The sequence below is a fragment of the Panthera tigris genome, chromosome X (genome assembly GCF_018350195.1).
Source record: "Panthera tigris isolate Pti1 chromosome X, P.tigris_Pti1_mat1.1, whole genome shotgun sequence".
Lineage (NCBI taxonomy): Eukaryota > Metazoa > Chordata > Mammalia > Carnivora > Felidae > Panthera > Panthera tigris.
The window spans coordinates 114,582,283-114,599,401 of record NC_056677.1 but is presented as its reverse complement, the minus strand read 5'-3'; the positions used below and the strand labels follow the sequence as shown (position 1 = coordinate 114,599,401).

Here is a 17,119-nt window from a genome sequence, read left to right as displayed (position 1 = left end):
AGACACAGAATCGGAAACAGGCTCCAGGCTCTGAGCCATCAGCCCAGAGCCTGACGCGGGGCTCGAACTCACGGACCGTGAGATCGTGACCTGGCTGAAGTCGGACGCTTAACCGACTGCGCCACCCAGGCGCCCCCTTCAGGCTGTGTTTTGATGAAACCCTGCCTACTTCACATGTTTCCATTCTTCCCCTAACACGTGGTAGGCATTCACATTGGTCACCTTTGTTTTGGGTTTCAGGTTTAGACTCTTGACCTTGAACCCGATCCTTGTACCATCGTTGCCACGCTTCCCCAAATTCCTCCTGTTGCTCCTTTTTCTGTCCATTAGGAATTTCTCCAGAGGAAGGAAAGCTGAAATGAAAATACTCTTTTTATTTTTCAATCATAGCCTGTTTAAGAGTCAGGGGAATGTGTTTTTTTTTTTTTTTAATTTTTTAAAATTTCTAATGTTTGTTTATTTTTGAGAGACAGAGAGAGACAGAGTGTGAACAGGGAAGGGGCAGAGAGAGAGGGGGACACAGAATCCGAAGCAGGCTCCAGGCTCTGAGCTGTCAGCACAGAGCCCGACGCGGGGCTCGAACCCACGGACCGTGAGATCGTGACCTGAGCCGAAGTCAGACGCTTAACCCACTGAGCCACCCAGGTGCCCCAGGTGAATCTGGGTTTTCATTCGGCCACTTACAAGCGAGAAGTTTTTGGAAAATTGCTAACCTCCCACAACCTCAGTGTATTACTTCCCTTTTGCTGCTGTAACAACTTACCACAAACTTAGCAGCTCGAAACAACACAAATGTATTCGGTTAACAGTTCTGGGATCAGAAGTCCAAAATGAGTCTCACTGGGCTAAAACAAAGGTGTTCGTAGGGCAGCGTTCCTTCTGGAAACTGGAGGAGAATCCACTTCCTTGGCTTTTCCAGGTTCTAGAACCGCCCACCTTCCTTGGCTCTCGGCCCTGCGTCCCTGCCCTGGGCTTCTCATGTCACATCTTCTCTGACTCTCCTGCCTCCCTCTTCATCTAGTGAGGATCTTTGTGATTACATTGTTCCCACTGCAAGGGTCCAGGATTATCTCCCCATCTCAAGATCCTTAACTTCCTCATGTTTATAAAGTCCCTTTTGATTTATAAGGTAATATATTTACAAGTTCCAGGGCTTAAGATGTGGGCATCTTTGGGGAGTGATTATTCAGCCTACCACAGGCAAGTTCTCCAGTTGTGAAATAAGGATAAAAATAGAATCTAATGTATGCACTCAGCACAATATCGTAATTATGCTCATGGTGATCGTGATTCTTGTAAAAGGCTTTCAGTAAAAAGCGACATTCTCACCCATGGCCAGCTAGTCAGTCTCCTTTCCCTTACCATAAGGCCTTCAGAGGTCCCAAACATACATAAATGTGTGTGTGTGTGTGTGTGTGTGTGTGTGTGTGTGTGTGTATTTTAAAAAGTTTTGGGGCGGGGCGCCTGGGTGGCTCAGTCGGTTGAGCGTCCGACTTCAGCTCAGGTCACGATCTCACGGACCGTGAGTTCGAGCCCCGCGTCGGGCTCTGGGCTGATGGCTCAGAGCCTGGAGCCTGCTTCCAGTTCTGTGTCTCCCTCTCTCTCTGCCCCTCCCCCGTTCATGCTCTGTCTCTCTCTGTCTCAAAAATAAATAAAGGTTAAAAAAAAAATTAAAAAAAAAAGTTTTGGGGCGCCTGGGTGGCTCAGTCGGTTAAGTGTCTGACTCTTGGTTTTGGTTCAGGGCATGATCTCATGGCGTGTGAGTTCGAGCCCTTGCATTGGCCTCTATGCTGACAGCGGGGAGCCTGCTTGGGATCCTCTCTCTCCTTCTCTCTCTGCCCCTTCCCCTCCTCTCAAAATAAGTAAATAAACTTTTAGAAAAAGTTTAAAAATGTTTGTGTTCAAATATAGTTGACGCACAGTGTTATGTTAGTTTCAGGTGTGCAACACAGTGATTGGATCCCTCTATAAGTTCTACTGTGCTCGGGGCAAGGGTAGCTACCGTCTGTTACCCTACAAGGCTGTACAATCTCATTTTCTGAATTCTTTGTGCTGCACGTATGTAAGTGTTTGCTCGAGAGAGTTATGAAACGGAGTCACTCATGCGAGGCTATGGATTTGCTGTAACTAGACAAATATGGCAAGCACCTTTTTAGGTTGGGAAAGTAAATGGGACCGGGATCAAAAACTCCAGTCTATCCGATTGGCACAGGGGATTCAATGGGTGGGAGGGATACAAACCGTATACGTGGTCTGAACTGTGTGATTTCGTTTTCTAAAAAAAATAAATAAATAACCGACCAGTCAGATGGATTTATTCCTCTAAATGGCTTTTAAATTTGAGAGTAGCTATTAGTTTAACGGAGCCCGTGTGTTCCAGGACGATCTGTGTGGTCGCGAAATAAAGATTCTCTACCTATCCCTTCATGAAAAACACTGTAAATGCAAGTATGCAGGCAATAACTGAAGTTTTCATCCTTGATAAAATTTTTTCTTTAAAAATGCTACTTTTTGTGGGCTTTTGGCCACAAGTGAATCCCTAAACATTTTGAAAGAATTAAGGAAGGACAACGTATGGCCGAATAATCAGGAAGTTTTCCTTAAGCATGATATGATTAGAATGTAGAATTCTCTTTAGAAGGATTTTTTTTTCCAGGTGTCCATGTTTGGGGCAAACCACTTTGTCAAATATAGACAATGACTGATTCCGTAAACGGGGGCGCCTGGCTGGCTCAGTCAGAAGAGCGTGCGACTCTCGATCTCGGGGCCGTGAGTTCAAGGCCCGTGTTGGGTGTAAGAGATCACTTAAATAAATAAATAGAAGAAATAAATAAGTAAACGAGACAGTTAAATGAGATGGTTAAAATGTTAAAAATAATAGCTACATAACATCCCTGACTTTTAAGCAGCGGAGCACCCCCAAACCCTGCCCGAATTCGCTTCCCTGTGGATTCTATAGACTGTGATTCTGCTTTTTCTCTCCTCTCTCCTTTGTTCCCTGCCGTGTGATGGACCTTGGACCTAGGTGCTGGGACAACCTTGCTCTCCCGGGGGTGGCAGGCTAGAGACCGGGGCCTTTACCCCAGGCAGAGAGTTGCCAGGCTTTAAGTTGGTCAGGCTTAGGGCCACCTAGAGATTTCCTATGTGATACCAGAGACTATGGTGTTAAGGAAAGTCCGAGAGGAAAAGATGATGAGACCAGATCAACCTAGGGTCCATGAAAGAACAAAACACATTTTGCCATAAGTGTTGACAGAGGTCGGGTGCTTTCAGTTCCATTTGAAAGAAAAAAAAAAAAAAGTGGAAAGGCAGCTGGGTCAAGGCAGGAAAGTATAATGGTTTTGGGAACTTACCCGTGTGAAGAAGAAGGAGAGGCTTAACTCCTAAAGCAAATGGCATCGAAGTAGAATCTATGCTTTCTATCTAAAAATAGGCCCAGAGGGGCACCTGGGTGACTCGGTTGGTTAAGCAACTAACTTCAGCTCAGGTCATGATCTCTCGGTCTGTGAGTTCAAGCCCCGCGTCGGGCTCTGTGCTGACAGCTCGGAGCCTGGAGCCTGCTTTGGAGTCTGTGTCTCCCTCTCTGCCCTTGGCCCGCTCGCGCTCTGTGTGTGTCTCTCTCTCTCTCTCTCAAAAATAATAAACATCAAAAAAAAATTTAAAAATAGGTCCAGAGTTTTCCCAAGGCTCTGTCAGAGTCTCCCCTTTAAGCAAGCCTTTATCAGAGCCCCTGGGTGGCTCAGGCGGTTAAGCATCCAACTCTTGATTTCCGTTCAGGTTGGAATCCCAAGGTCGTGGGATCGAGCCCTGCATCGAGGGAGAATTGGGATTCTCTCTGCCCCTCCCCTGCACACGCACGCTCTCTCTCTCTCTCTCCCTAAGTCAATAAAAAAACTTAACCCAATACGACAATGTATGTTAACTAACTTGAATTTAAACAAATTAAAAAAAAAAAGCAAGACTTTATCAATATCCTGGAAGTTTTCTACCTAAGCCTACTTGTCTTTAGATCTAAGAATGCAAGGTAAAAATTAAAGCCTATCTTCTTTTTTTTAGGGCTTAACAAAGTTCCTCTGTGTTCATTATTTAATTTAATTCTTACGATAACTATAGGAAGTACGTACCATGTTGAACATAAAATACACACTATGTACATCATAGAGGGTGTGGTATATAGCATCGTTGGGACTCTGTCTCTGCTTCTAGTTCTATACGCATGTTAGCTGCGTGCTTTGAAGTAAGTTTTCTCCAGCAGGTTCACGGCGACCAGCAGCTCTGGAATTGCACCCTCAAAGTGTTCTTCCCTCCACACTGGTGTGAAAAATCCCAGGGCAGGACTTCATCCCACTACTAATCGCTGTGTGTTAGGAGGGCAAGGTCATGTAGGAAGATCACAGTTCTTTTTTTAAATCTTTATTTTTGAGAGAGACACGGTGGGAGCGGGGGAGGGTGGCAGAGAGAGGGAGACACAGAATCTGAAGCAGGCTCCAGGAGGGGTGAGGGGTCTCTCTGGGGTCTCTTTGATGAGGGCACTAGTCCCCTTATGATGGCTCCATTCTCATCACCCAGGCACCTCCCAAAGGCCTCTCCTCCTACCAGCCTCACATTGAGGGCTGGGTTTCAGCACAAACTTTGGGGGACATAACCACTTAGTACCTGAGAGAGGGGAAGAAGTCTCTCCTGAAGGGAGAGGGTAGCAGAGGCACGGCCACCTGGGGGAGTTCAGAGTTGGACAGCCAGCCCGATTTGTGTCTGTTTATGATCATTGATTAATTTATTGATTTCATTTTGACCTCTTTTCTTTCACTAATTTGTGAGTCTCCCACTCGGTCCTCTTCCCTTGCTCTGGTTCTCATGGCCACTTAACTGTTGATGCTTTATCACCGTCTCAAGTTGTATTTACGGATTTTATTTTTAAGTAACCTCTACACCCAGCGTGGGGCTCAAACTCACAACCCCGACGTCAGGTGTCTCACGCTCCACCGACTAAGCTAGCCAGCCACCCCTCAAACTGAATTTAAAATATCCCCAGTTTCAAATGTGTATTTCCCAAGAGTCTAGGTCTTAAACCTGAGTGAAAGTTCCTCTTTTTGTTAATACCCACCTCCTAGCTCGTCTGTCTGCCTCCACTCTTGTCCAAATCTAGTCCTTTCCTAAAGCTGAAGTGATCCCTCTAAAATGCTGATCGTGTTGCTCCGCTGCCTAAAACCTCTTAGAGCCTCCCCTTGCCTCCACGAAAAAGCCAAGGTCTTTCCTGATCTGGCATCTACCTGTCTTTCTAGCACCATCTCCCGTTGCTACACTCTCGAGCATCATTTTCCTCTAGCTTTCCTGACCGGGACGTCTCGAAGAGATAGGGAAGCGTACAGTGATTAAGAGCCCCGACTTACGGGGCACCCGGGTGGCTCAGTGGGTTAAGCGTCCGACTTCGGCTCAGGTCATGATCTCGCGGTTGGGGAGTTGGAGCCCCATATTGGGCTGTGCCTCTGTCAGTGAGGAGCCCACTTCAGATTCTCTGTCTCCCTCTCTCTTTGCCTCTCTCTCTCTCTCTCTCTCAAAAATAAACATTAAAAAAAAAAAAAGAGCACTGATGCAGGCATAGATTAAGACTTCACCAGCCAGGGCAAGTTAAACTCTCTGAGCCTCAGTTTCTTTCTTTCTTTCTTTCTTTTTTTTAATGTTTATTTATTTTTGAGAAAGAGCAAGCAGGAGAGGGAAAAAGAGAGACGGAGACAGAGAATCTGAAGCAGGCTCTGTGCTGATAGCTATCAGCACAGAGCCCAATGTGGGGATTGAACTCACCAACCGTGAGATCATGACCTGAGCTGAAGTTGGACGCTCAACCAACTGAGCCACCCAGGCGCCCCCGCTTGCTTTATTTGTAAAAGACGCTAGCTTAACTACCTCACACGATTATTATGAAGAGGAACTATGATAATGTTGGCAAAATACTTGGCATAGAGTAAGCATTTGATATATGGTAGTTCATTATTAACGTTGGGCCATACTGTTCTGTCTCTCACTAATTTTCCATAGTCCCCTCCTTATCTTTTTAAAAAATGTTTATTTATTTTAAGATAGAGCACAAGTGGGTAAGGGGCAGAGAGGGAAGGAGAGAATCCCAAGCAGGCTCTATGCTGTCACCGAACACCCTGATGCGGGGCTCGATCCCGTGAACTGTGAGATCATGACCTGAGCGAAAATCAAGAGTCAGATGCTCAACTGACTGAGCCACCCAGGCGCCCACCCTCCTTGTCTTTCTTTCAGCAACTATTTCTTGACCACCTACATGTCCGTATTCTGGAAACGGGGGAAACATTGGTGCACCAGAATGACATTCTGATCTAAGTAATTCCTTTTCTTAGGCTTCAAACAGACCGTTTTGACCATCTGTTGCAGATTATTCTTCTTCCTTTGTTTCACTTATCAACTTGTGCTATAGAGTTAACGATTACTAATGAACTGCACTATTAGACTGATTTTCTTGCAAACTGGGTAGGGACTACATTTTACTAATTTGGGGACACCGACTGCTAACAGTGCGCGACAGTCGTTCGCTTAGGTACATGGAATGGACATGTAGAAGAGACTCCGTGAATGTTGCTTGGATGAAAATAAAAATAGGATTCCATAACACAGGTTTCTTCCATTGCTTAGTGCATGTATATAATGTTTAAGCTCCCTTTGACTTTCGGGGTTATCCTAGGAACCTGCGTTCTAATTCCGTTTCACAGGGAATAAATGCAATTCAAATACAAATGACTAACTTTAAAATGACATTTCAGGGGCACCTGGGTGGCTCAGTCGGTTAAGCCTCTGACTTTGGCTCAGGTCACGATCTCACGGTTCATGGGTTCGAGCCCTGCATCGGGCTCTCTGCTGACACTTCGGAGCCTGGATCCTGCTTTGGATTCTGTGTCTCCTCTCTCTCTCTGTCCCCCTCCCCCTCAAAAGTAAACATTAAAAACATTTTTTTTTTTTAAATGAAGTTTTAGGGTATGGTTCGTGGGGTGCCTGGCTGGTTCAGTCGATAGGGCGTGTGACTCTTGATCTCGGGGTTGTGAATTCAAGACCCATGTTGGGTGTAGGGATGACTAAAATAGAAATAAACTTAAAAAGTAATAAATAAAATAAAAACCTAGATTTATTTTGTAAAAAAGTATAGTTGTTCTTAACTTGGGATCTACTTTTGTATGAGAAAATTCCCCGCCATGAACATTGCAAGGGTCTGATCTGATGACCTTACATTAGTTCTGTTTCTGTTTCCAAGTTTTTAGATTGTATCAATATCCATTTTTAAAGTTTTGTCCTTCTAGTGGCTTTTATTGCTTTAAAAACGGTTTCCTTTAATTATGTATTTTCTGATACGTGCTCAGTCAAGTGCACGTTTTGACGATTTGTTCTTCCTTTCCTGCGTTTCTCCTTTCCGTAGGTTTCTTTTCCTGGGAACTTGCACTTGGTGTTGGTCCTACGTCCCAGCAGTTTTCTTCAAAGGACTTTCACAGACATTGGATTTCGATTTAGTCAGGAGGATTTCATGCTGAAGTTACCAGTAAGAGTATATTGTTTAAATGTTTTGTCTCTTTAATTCTTGTGAGGACTTTGTACCATGCTGTTGATGCTTTACCCGTGCTCACAAAGCATCTGAAAGAAAAGAAATAGAATTTGTCTTCCCAAACTACAAACTTGAAATCCCCCAAAGTCTTCTGTTTCTATTGTTAAAATAAAGGAAGAGTTTCGTCAATTTGTAACAAAGCAATCCCTGTTGAATGAGATCTATGTCACCTACGTTATTTATGTGTGTGTATATGCACGTGTGCGTGTGTGTATAAAATCAGGACGTTTTATTTTTAGGGAAAAAATGAGCGTGTGTTTTACGTATTTGAACTCCCATGAACTTAGCATCCTGAGCTAGTTCATAGTACCATGATCTTTTTTTTCAAATATATTTTTATACGTTTATTTAGGGTTAGGGATAGAGTCCTCGTAAATTATGGTACTTTTGCGAAGATCAGCCCCTCCTGATAAGTTATAACTTACTACAGAAAGCCCTTTTCCTCCATTGCAGGCATAACATTCTTTCGGAAGGTTGGCCATTAATAATGCAAAATTTTAGATCAAGGAGAACCAGCGATTTGGGTTTCTATGGAGATTAACTTTGCTTTACAGAGAAATGTTTCGTATGTGAAAACTGTTATTACCGAAGAACGTAGTGCAGACGGACGTGGGCGGGGGAGGGTGTACAGGAGAGAACTGTTAGAACCATTTGCAAAAGGTAACTTTGTGCTAAGGAAATGCTGAAGTTCATTGTACAGTTGAATGGAGGGATGCCGCGAAGGGCAGTTAACAGTATCTCTCTTGCTTATTTATATAGGTGGTTATGCTGAGCTCAGTTAGTGATTTGCTGACATACATTGATGACAAGCAGTTAACCCCTGAGTTAGGCGGCACCTTGCAGTACTCCAACAGTGAATGGATCATCTTCAGAAATGTATGTTGCCTTTGCTCTTACCGTAGAGCCTGTAGTTCATATTACCCTTTAAAATCTAGTTCCGGCATTGTGCTCCTCTTTGGGAAAGACAGCTTGCTGCGGCTCCTGTTTTTCAAACACATATAATTCAACATCTTGATTTTCTTCCCTAGGAAATATCTAGAAATGATGAAGAGGCACTGAGGATGGCAGTTGAAGGAGAGGCCTAGGGAGTAAGGCGATCATGCTCTGTCCACTGCCTCCGGTGGCCGTGTAGTAACTTGGAGAAACAAAGCGTTTTGGGTTCAGACCTCAGCACTGCTGATTTTTAGCTGTGTAACCTTGTGCACGCTATATAGCCTCTCTGGCTCTCAGTTTTCCCAACTATACAATGGGAATAATACTACTTTACGTCATAGGGATTTTGGGAAGATTAAATGAGATAACAGATGTAAATTGCGTGGCACAGTGCCTAACAGATGACGAGCCCTCGAAACATGCTAAGTAATACGATTCATGTCATCCTAGCGATGCTTCTGAGGCAGTTAGGATTACAGTAGAGTTTCCTTCGGTTCTAGACATTGGCAAATAGGCAAAGACCCTGTGCCTCGCAGATGTGAGTTTATACTAGAAGAATCTTTGTCCCAGATCCCAGCGATAAGGGAACCCTTCTGAAGGAAATGATTTCTCATTCAATCAGGATCCTGTTTTCCTCATCTTTGTCACTCAACAGTTCTTTTTGTTCATACGAAAGTGTATCGCCAAAATTAGTAGCGTCTAGCCTTTCATAACCTCTAAAACTGCAAACAAAAGAGCAGATCACCTCGAGCTGCGTGGTAAGCAGAGGGTTTATAAGGTCTCTACGGGTTGCTCCCCCCCCCCCCACTTTTCTTTTCCCGAGCAGTTGATTTTGGAAACAATCAACAGCGCAACGCGACTTGACATTTGAGGGCGACCGAACCTTCGCGATCACAATTTCAAGTCTTGTGCCTGAATGAATTGTTGTGGCCAGTTTGTTCCCCCATCACCCTCGTGCATTGCTTTGTTGGAATGCTAATGCTTGCTCATAAGTTATAATAAATGTCCGGTGGCTTTGATGTTCTCTTCCAAAGTAAAGTTAGTATCAAGTAATTTTACATTTGCAGGGTCTAATGGGATAGACCTAAACAAAGTCAGAAAGCAAATGACTCAGTCCACGGCATCTTTAAGAAATTGTTTTCAGGGGCGCCTGGCTGGCTCCGTCGAAGGAGCACGCGACTCTCGAGTCTTGGGGTCGTGAGTTCGAGCCCCACGCTGGGTGTAGAGATTACTAGAAAAAAAGAAAGAAACTTTAAAACAGAGACATTGTTCTCATTGGCGTTCAAGAGATGAGTACAGAAGTTTAGATCAAAGACATTCAAGAAGACTCTTTAACCTCACGTCAGTTTCGTAGAGGCTTAGCTACAAAGGTAGCGTTGATTGCCAAGGGCAATGCCAACTTTCCTTAGCAGAAGAGAGGTCATAGTATATGTGCTTGTTGTCATACCTAGATGAAAGTGAGTATAGTTACTGATCTAGGTATTGATGTGCTGGCAGTTTCCATGGAATTAAAAGGATCACTGGGTCTTTGCAGGCTATAGAAAATTTTGCTCTCACAGTGAAGGAAATGGCTCAGATGTTACAGTCCTTTGGAACTGAACTGGCGGAGACAGAACTGCCAGATGATATTCCTTCAATAGAAGAAATCCTTGCGCTTCGTGCCGAGAGGTATCACATGTTAAAGGTATGTCTGAAAGCGTCAACAAACAACCATGACCCATGGCCTTTCTTTTACGGCGCGCGTGCATTTCACACTGATTGGTGGGTGGGGGACCCACAAGGGGAAAATGGCCCGGATCTGTTGAACGTAAGTGGCCCCCTTGTAACTGGTGCATTCTCTTGAGAAGTTCTTTATTTGTTAATAGAAGAGTCCATGCTGCCCCAGAAGAAGAAGTCTACAGTCCTCTTTGTTATCACGGATTCTTTATCTTTTCAAAAGGCCCGCTCATTTGGAAAGCTGGAGAATCAGAAGGCAGATGGGTGATCTAGTTTTACGCCCACCCCAGGTGCGACGTGAAGTGGAGAAGGAGAACCAGATGAGGAGTCAGGGGGCCTGCGACCAATGCAAACATTGTTAAATTGATCACAAGCTTTCTTTTACACAGAGTACTAGGTTTTTTTTTTTCCTTTTTTTAAAGTAGGCTCCACACCCAGCACGGGGCTTGAGCTCACGACCCTGAGACCAGGCGTCACGCGCTCCACCGACTGAGCCAGCCAGGCATCCCCAGAGTACTAGCTTTTGTTGTTTTCTACCATAGACCTTAGATGGCAAGTTGACTTTCCCCTCCTACCCAGTTGTCTGGAGTGTTGGGTTGTGAAGGATTCTGAGTCACAGTTCAGACAATCACCAAGTACTTTGAGATGCACGTTCTCCCAAAAGTTGAAGAATGATCTCAAGAAGCACCAGGCTCTATCACTCATGTCCTTCTGGGGCGGGGGGTGGGGGGGGGTGGGGAGGCGGCGCTCGGATACGAGCTCTGTGTAGAGACGACGCTCGTATTTTAGTTTGAATTGCTTTTTGAGGGGACATTTGTAGATGAAGAGGAGAGAGACTGAACTCGTGAATCATAATCTCAAAGTAAAACTGTTCCAGGAGAGAAAGCTCTGACCCTCATAAGCTGTGTGATCGGGCAGTTTGCCCCCTCCCTCTGAGTTGAGACAGGGAGAGACAGAGCACGAACAGGGGAGAGTCAGAGAGAGAGGGAGACACAGAATCGGAAACAGGCTCCAGGCTCTGAGCTGTCAGCACAGAGCCCGATGCGGGGCTCGAACCCACGGACCGTGAGATCGTGACCTGAGCCGAAGTCGGACGCCTAACCGGCTGAGCCACCCAGGCGCCCCAATATTAGCTCTTTTTTTTAAAAAAAATTTTAATGTTTTATTTTATATTTGAGAGAGAGACAGACAGAGACAGAACATGAACAGGGGAGGGGCAGAGAGACGGGGACAGAATCTGAAGCAGGCCCCAGGCTCTGAGCTGTCAGCACAGAGCCCGACGCGGGGCTCGAACTTACGGGCAGTGAGATCATGACCTGAGCCGAAGTCGGACGCTTCACTGACGGAGCCACCCAGGCGCCCCGGAAATATTAGCTCTCAGTGCTTATGTTCTTATTTATATTGGCGGTGGCTTAGAACCTGTTCCCGGACAAATACAGGACACCCACATTTTTGCCTAACAGTTCAGAGGACCCTTGGATTTCCTGAAGGGAGTCATAGCTCACTCTTAGATGCCCGAAGAATCTACCCACCAAGGTTAAGACCTTCTGAATAGAAAGCAGCGTATGCTCTGTGAGGAATTAATGAACCCAAATGTGACGTAACATAATATGGCAGGCGGCGGTTGATAACAATCTCCCTATCCCTGAATGTGCATTAAATATTATGTTAACTGCATGCTCTCCAATGTGGTAGACTTCATGACGCTACGACTGCTTTATTAGAGCACGTTAAAAATATTAGTAGAGTAGAATGAGTTAGAACTTTCTACCAGTAAGAGAAGGAGACTACATCTGGACCACAAGGGACTGCTGCCTATAAAGATCTTATAAAAATAGCGATCGCAACACCCGTCTCAGTAGGCAGAGGCTTCTTGGAAATCCTCACGGGTTTCGGATTCAGTAGAGGCCGTTCTAGAACTGCTGTTTCTCTTCTATAGCGTGCTCTAGCTGTACGCTTCCTTGTCGTGAAGTCATGCGGGATGGGTTGCTAGCAGGCTAATTCATCCCACTGTGCCTTTTTCCAGGATGATATTACAGCTGTGACCAAAGAAGGAAGAATCCTCCTCACAAGTCTGGAAGTGCCTAGCATTGAAGATGTCGTCAGTTCAAGACTTGAACGTCGGCCACAAATCAATGGTGACTGGCAAACCGTTAATAAGTGAGTACTCTCCTTTTGGTTTGGAATTACTGATCTTACACTTTCGAACGGGAATTCTAATTTTGCTTCAGTCTCTTAAGTGTGCAAGTATTTCTGGACCTTTGGGAATCTGAAAACAACTTCCCTCGTCTCACAGACATCAGTTTGCTTGTAGGAGAGGTTCTGTGGACATTGATGGGCTCTTCGTGGACCAAGAGTCATGGTCTCTGACTTTGCTTACAATTCTTTTTTTTTAATGTTTAGTTTTGAGAGAGAGAGAGTGCGCGAGCGCACGTGTGCAGGCACACATGAGTGGGGGAAGGGCAGAGAGAGACGGGGACATAGGATGCAAAGTGGGGTCTGTGGTGACAGCAGAGAGCCTGATGTGGGGCTTGAACTCACGAACCCTGAGATCACGACCTGAGCTGAAGTCAGACACTTAACTGAGCCACCCAGGTGCCCTGACTTTCTTTATAATTCTTTTAAAAAAATTTTTTTTTAATTATTTATTTTTGAGAGAGAGTGAGAGAGAGCGCGCGCAAGCGGGGGAGGGGCAGACACACACACACACACACACACACACACACACACACACACACACACACACACGCAGACTCCGAAGCAGGCTCCAAACTCTGAACTGTCAGCACAGAGCCAAGCATGGGGCTCGAACTCACGAACCGCGAGATCGTGGCCTGAGCCGAAGTCGGACGCTCAACTGACTGAGCCACTCAGGGGCCCCTCCTTATAATTCTTAATGTCCGGACCAGATTTATGTACTTCCCTACAGAACAAGTCGCTGGGGTGAAGGAATTCTAACGACTTTTCTTTGTTAAGATTGCTGACTCAAGTACATGATATGGAAATAGCTTTTGATGGATTTTGGGAAAAACACCAACTAAAAATGGAGCAGTATCTGCAACTATGGAAGTTTGAGCGGGATTTTCAAGAGGTCAGTTAAAACCTTCCTTTATACGGGGTTTTTCATTATTGCCAGCGGCTCTTACTCCTTGATCACGAGAAGTACAGTCTCAGATGCCCACTGACACCCAGAGAGGGATGGAAAGGGAGCAAATGTGAGCGAACCCTGCCAAGATGTCTTTCTTGCTTACTAATCTCCTAGGACAAAGCACTGAACTTGTAAGGAGGACTCAGTTGCTGTCCACCCTGATGTTTATTTTTGAAACTTATTTTACATATAAAATGCTTTCAGGCTATGGACTAGGTTTCCAAGGAAATAATACCCACTTCCTTGTTGTTGTTGTTGTTGTTGTTGTTTTAATACCATATACTTACACTGACCGTATTTAATACGACCTAACAAAAACATTGTTCTTTTTTTTTTAATGTTTATTTATTTTTGAGAGAGGGAGAGAGAGAGAGAGAGAGAGAGAAAATGAATGGGTGGGGGAGGGGCAGAGAGAAAGGGAGAGGGCTCTCAGAGCCCGACGTGGGGCTCGAACCCACGAACCGTGAGATCATGACCTGAGCCGAAGTCAGATGCTTAACCGACTCTTCCACCCAGGCACCCCAAAACATTTTTTTTCTGATCCAGTAATTTATTTCTATGAAAAGCCTGATGGGTGAAGCGAAATCGTGTTCAATTATGCATTATTTGAAAGGCTAGAAGTACATTCTAGTTGGATGCTTCTGGAAAATACATCACACTTGGTCAAGCATTATTTGAAAGGCTAAAAGTACATTCTAGTTGGATGCTTCTGGAAAATACATCACACTTGGTCAAGAGACATAGTCTCTTTCATAGTACTTTTCCAGGAGATCCGAAGAAAACTCACCTCTTTTCTCTCTCACATGTGGCTGGCTTGTTTTCTAGCCATGACTTTCTTACTGACTTGGTATTTCATCTGTGTGAGCAGAATTGGGTTTGGGTGCCGCATTCTGGACACAGGGCTCGGGATTGCCAGACCTTTCCCTCCTGTGACTCAAACAGATTTTGGAATGCCATGCTCTCTGTGAAATCTTCCTTAAAGAAAGAATAGGCCAAGTTGCTCTTGGTCCTTCCAGATCTTTCCCTCCTCCCCAACCGAATCCATGTAAGAACAACACTCTTCCTGAATGTGCCCCGTTGTCCCTCCACTCCGGTGTTAGTTTGCATCCATACTGCATTCTTGACCTGGAGTTACATTCTGTTCCTTCAAATCCTTGTTGCCTCTAATCGGTATTGTTCTTTTCCTCGGATCGTAACCTCACTGACGTGATCTGTATCTCATGGTGATTTGTCGATAGGTTCTGTGTATTTAGGAACTTCACTTAAAAAAGGTCTTATTCGTAAATTCAGATGTACAGAAAATTTGAATATTCTCAAACTTGAGATATTTTTGAATCTACAGGATAGGAATATTCTCTTGCATAATCACAGGACAGTTATCGAATTTAGGACATTTAACAATAACGCATTCCTTTTATATCACCTACCATTGGTATTCCAGTTTTATCAATTGGCTCAATAATGCCATGTATATCATTTCCCCCCCTCCAGTACAGGAGTCAGTCTTAGAGGGTTGGGTGTTGGATAAGTTGTCCTGTCTAGTCACCTTTAATCTAGAACAAACATTTCCATAGCCTTTCTTTGTCTCTTATGACACTGACATTTCGGAAGAACACAGTGCTTTTTAATATAAAATGTTCCTCATTTTCCATTTGTCTGACATTCTCTCTCTTTTTTTTTAAAGTTCATTTATTTATTGAGAGAGGGGGCTGTGTGTAGGAGCAGAGAGAGAGCTAGAGAATCCCAGGCAGGCTTTTCACTCACAGCACAGAAGCCCGACATGGGGCTCGATCCCACGAACTGTGAGATCGTGACCTGAGCTGAAGTCGGACGCTTAACCCACTGAACCACCCAGGCACCCCTGTCTGACATTTTCTTATGATTAGATTAACCATTGTATGACCAGCAGGAATACTCTATGAGCGATGTGTTCTGCCGAGGGTATTGTTCTTGGCCCTTCCCGATCTTTCTCTCCTCCCCAGCCGAGGGAGTTAATGAAGTCCACCTGCCCCTCATCGTTGATGTGCATTTCGATTACCCAGTCAGGCTTCCGTGGAGTTTCTCCACTAATGACTTTCCCCCACTTGTAACTAGTAGGAAACGTGTGGGGAGAAAATTTAAGGTCATGCAAATATCTTCCTGCTCATCAGAAGTTCTTCATGGTTTGTGATTCTTTACTGTTCTTAACTATTTTGGTGTTTCTGACTGGCTACTGTGCCCTTGTGACACATCCAGACTTTTTTCGGGTTATCACTGCTTTACTTTCTGGCATAAAGAGATGTTCCAAGCCTATCTTGTACCTCCTCTGCTTTAGCCGTGGAACCAGCCATTTTCCTGAGGAGCCTTGGTTTCTTTTTCTGGGATATGATAGGAAAGACCAAGATCTGGGTTCCAAGTATGCTGCTAATTACTACTGGGGGAACCTTCTTTCCTGGGACCACTCACCATAGCGCTAGGGAGTATATATGCAAGTACATAGAGATATTTACAGATCATGAGTATCCACTGATATCTAGTAGGTTGGGTGTTAATAGATTATATCGATTCCTGGGAATAAAATGACAGAAGTGTTTGCCACATGTGCGATTTTTCCATATCGCTGTTCTTATTTACTAGCACTGCCTATGAAAATGATCAAAGGAAAAATGCTTAATAATTTGTATGCTTAAAGCCTTGGTTTTTTCCTATTTGCAGCTCGTGAGTGAAGTCGAACTTCTGTTAAACCAACAAGCAGAGCTGGCAGACGTCACCGGGAACCTAGGTCAAGTAAAACAAAAAATTAAAAAGTTGGAAAACTTAGATGAAAATTCTCAGGTAAGAGGACATCTCAGACGGTCGCTATTGTAATAGTTCATTGTGAGGGTTCAGGAGCATGAGCCCTCCCGGTTCACTTTTCCTGGTAACAGTCTGCGTAATGGGTTTAATAACACTGGTCTGTATTCTTTTCCAATCAACGTGGGCCAGAGGTGACCCTGCCGATGCGTCATGTAGTTGCAACGGGCAGTCTCTGAGGTCACCGTGTGAGCGGTTTCAGGCCCACCGATAGGAACAGAAGCATAAAGCATTCTGAAGAAGCCAGCAAAATGTCTCTCAGGAATGCTACTTGGAAACAATAGAAATGTACAAGAGCATAATTTCTTAAATACCCATCATGTGGTATCTGCAGTTGAACCAAATATGGATTCAGACAGATAAATCTGCTTCGTCTTACTAGCTGCATGACCCTGGGCAAAGTGATTAAATGTTCTAAGCCTCAACGTCTTCATCTATAAATTGGGGCTAAAGTGGCCTACTTTGCGGAATGATTAGGGGAGGACTGTTTTCGATGTTGTAGATAAAACACTTAGCACAATACCCGGGAAATGTGGTTGTAGAATAAGTACTCAAAACGATGATCACTTTGCTGGTCTTAAAGCTTGGACTCATGGCTTTAACAGTTAACAAACTAGCTTTGCTCTTCTGTCTTGTATGAGAGAGCAAGGCCACTGGTTTTTGTTTTTTGTGTTTTTTTAGTTTTTTTTAAATGTTTATTTATTTTTGAGAGAGAGAGAGAGAGAGAGAGAGAGAACACAAGTCGGGGAGGGGGAGAGAGAGAGGGAGACACAGAATCCGAAGCAGGCTCCAGGCTCTGAGCTGCCAGCGCAGAGCCCCACGCGGGGCTCGAACCCATGAACTGCGAGAGCATGACCTGAGCCCAAACCGAGAGC

The 17,119-nt window shown here is 44.6% G+C and overlaps 1 protein-coding gene across 1 annotated transcript in view; it reads left to right on the top strand.

Annotated features, from left to right (window-relative positions):
- The window catches only part of MCF2 (MCF.2 cell line derived transforming sequence), a 100,044-nt gene that overhangs the window by 44,419 nt on the left and 38,506 nt on the right, over nucleotides 1–17,119 (top strand). The window contains 6 exon segments of the mRNA XM_042974927.1: nucleotides 7,433–7,552; nucleotides 8,375–8,491; nucleotides 10,083–10,232; nucleotides 12,291–12,424; nucleotides 13,241–13,355; nucleotides 16,107–16,226. Coding sequence (XP_042830861.1) covers nucleotides 7,433–7,552; nucleotides 8,375–8,491; nucleotides 10,083–10,232; nucleotides 12,291–12,424; nucleotides 13,241–13,355; nucleotides 16,107–16,226 — 756 coding nt within the window.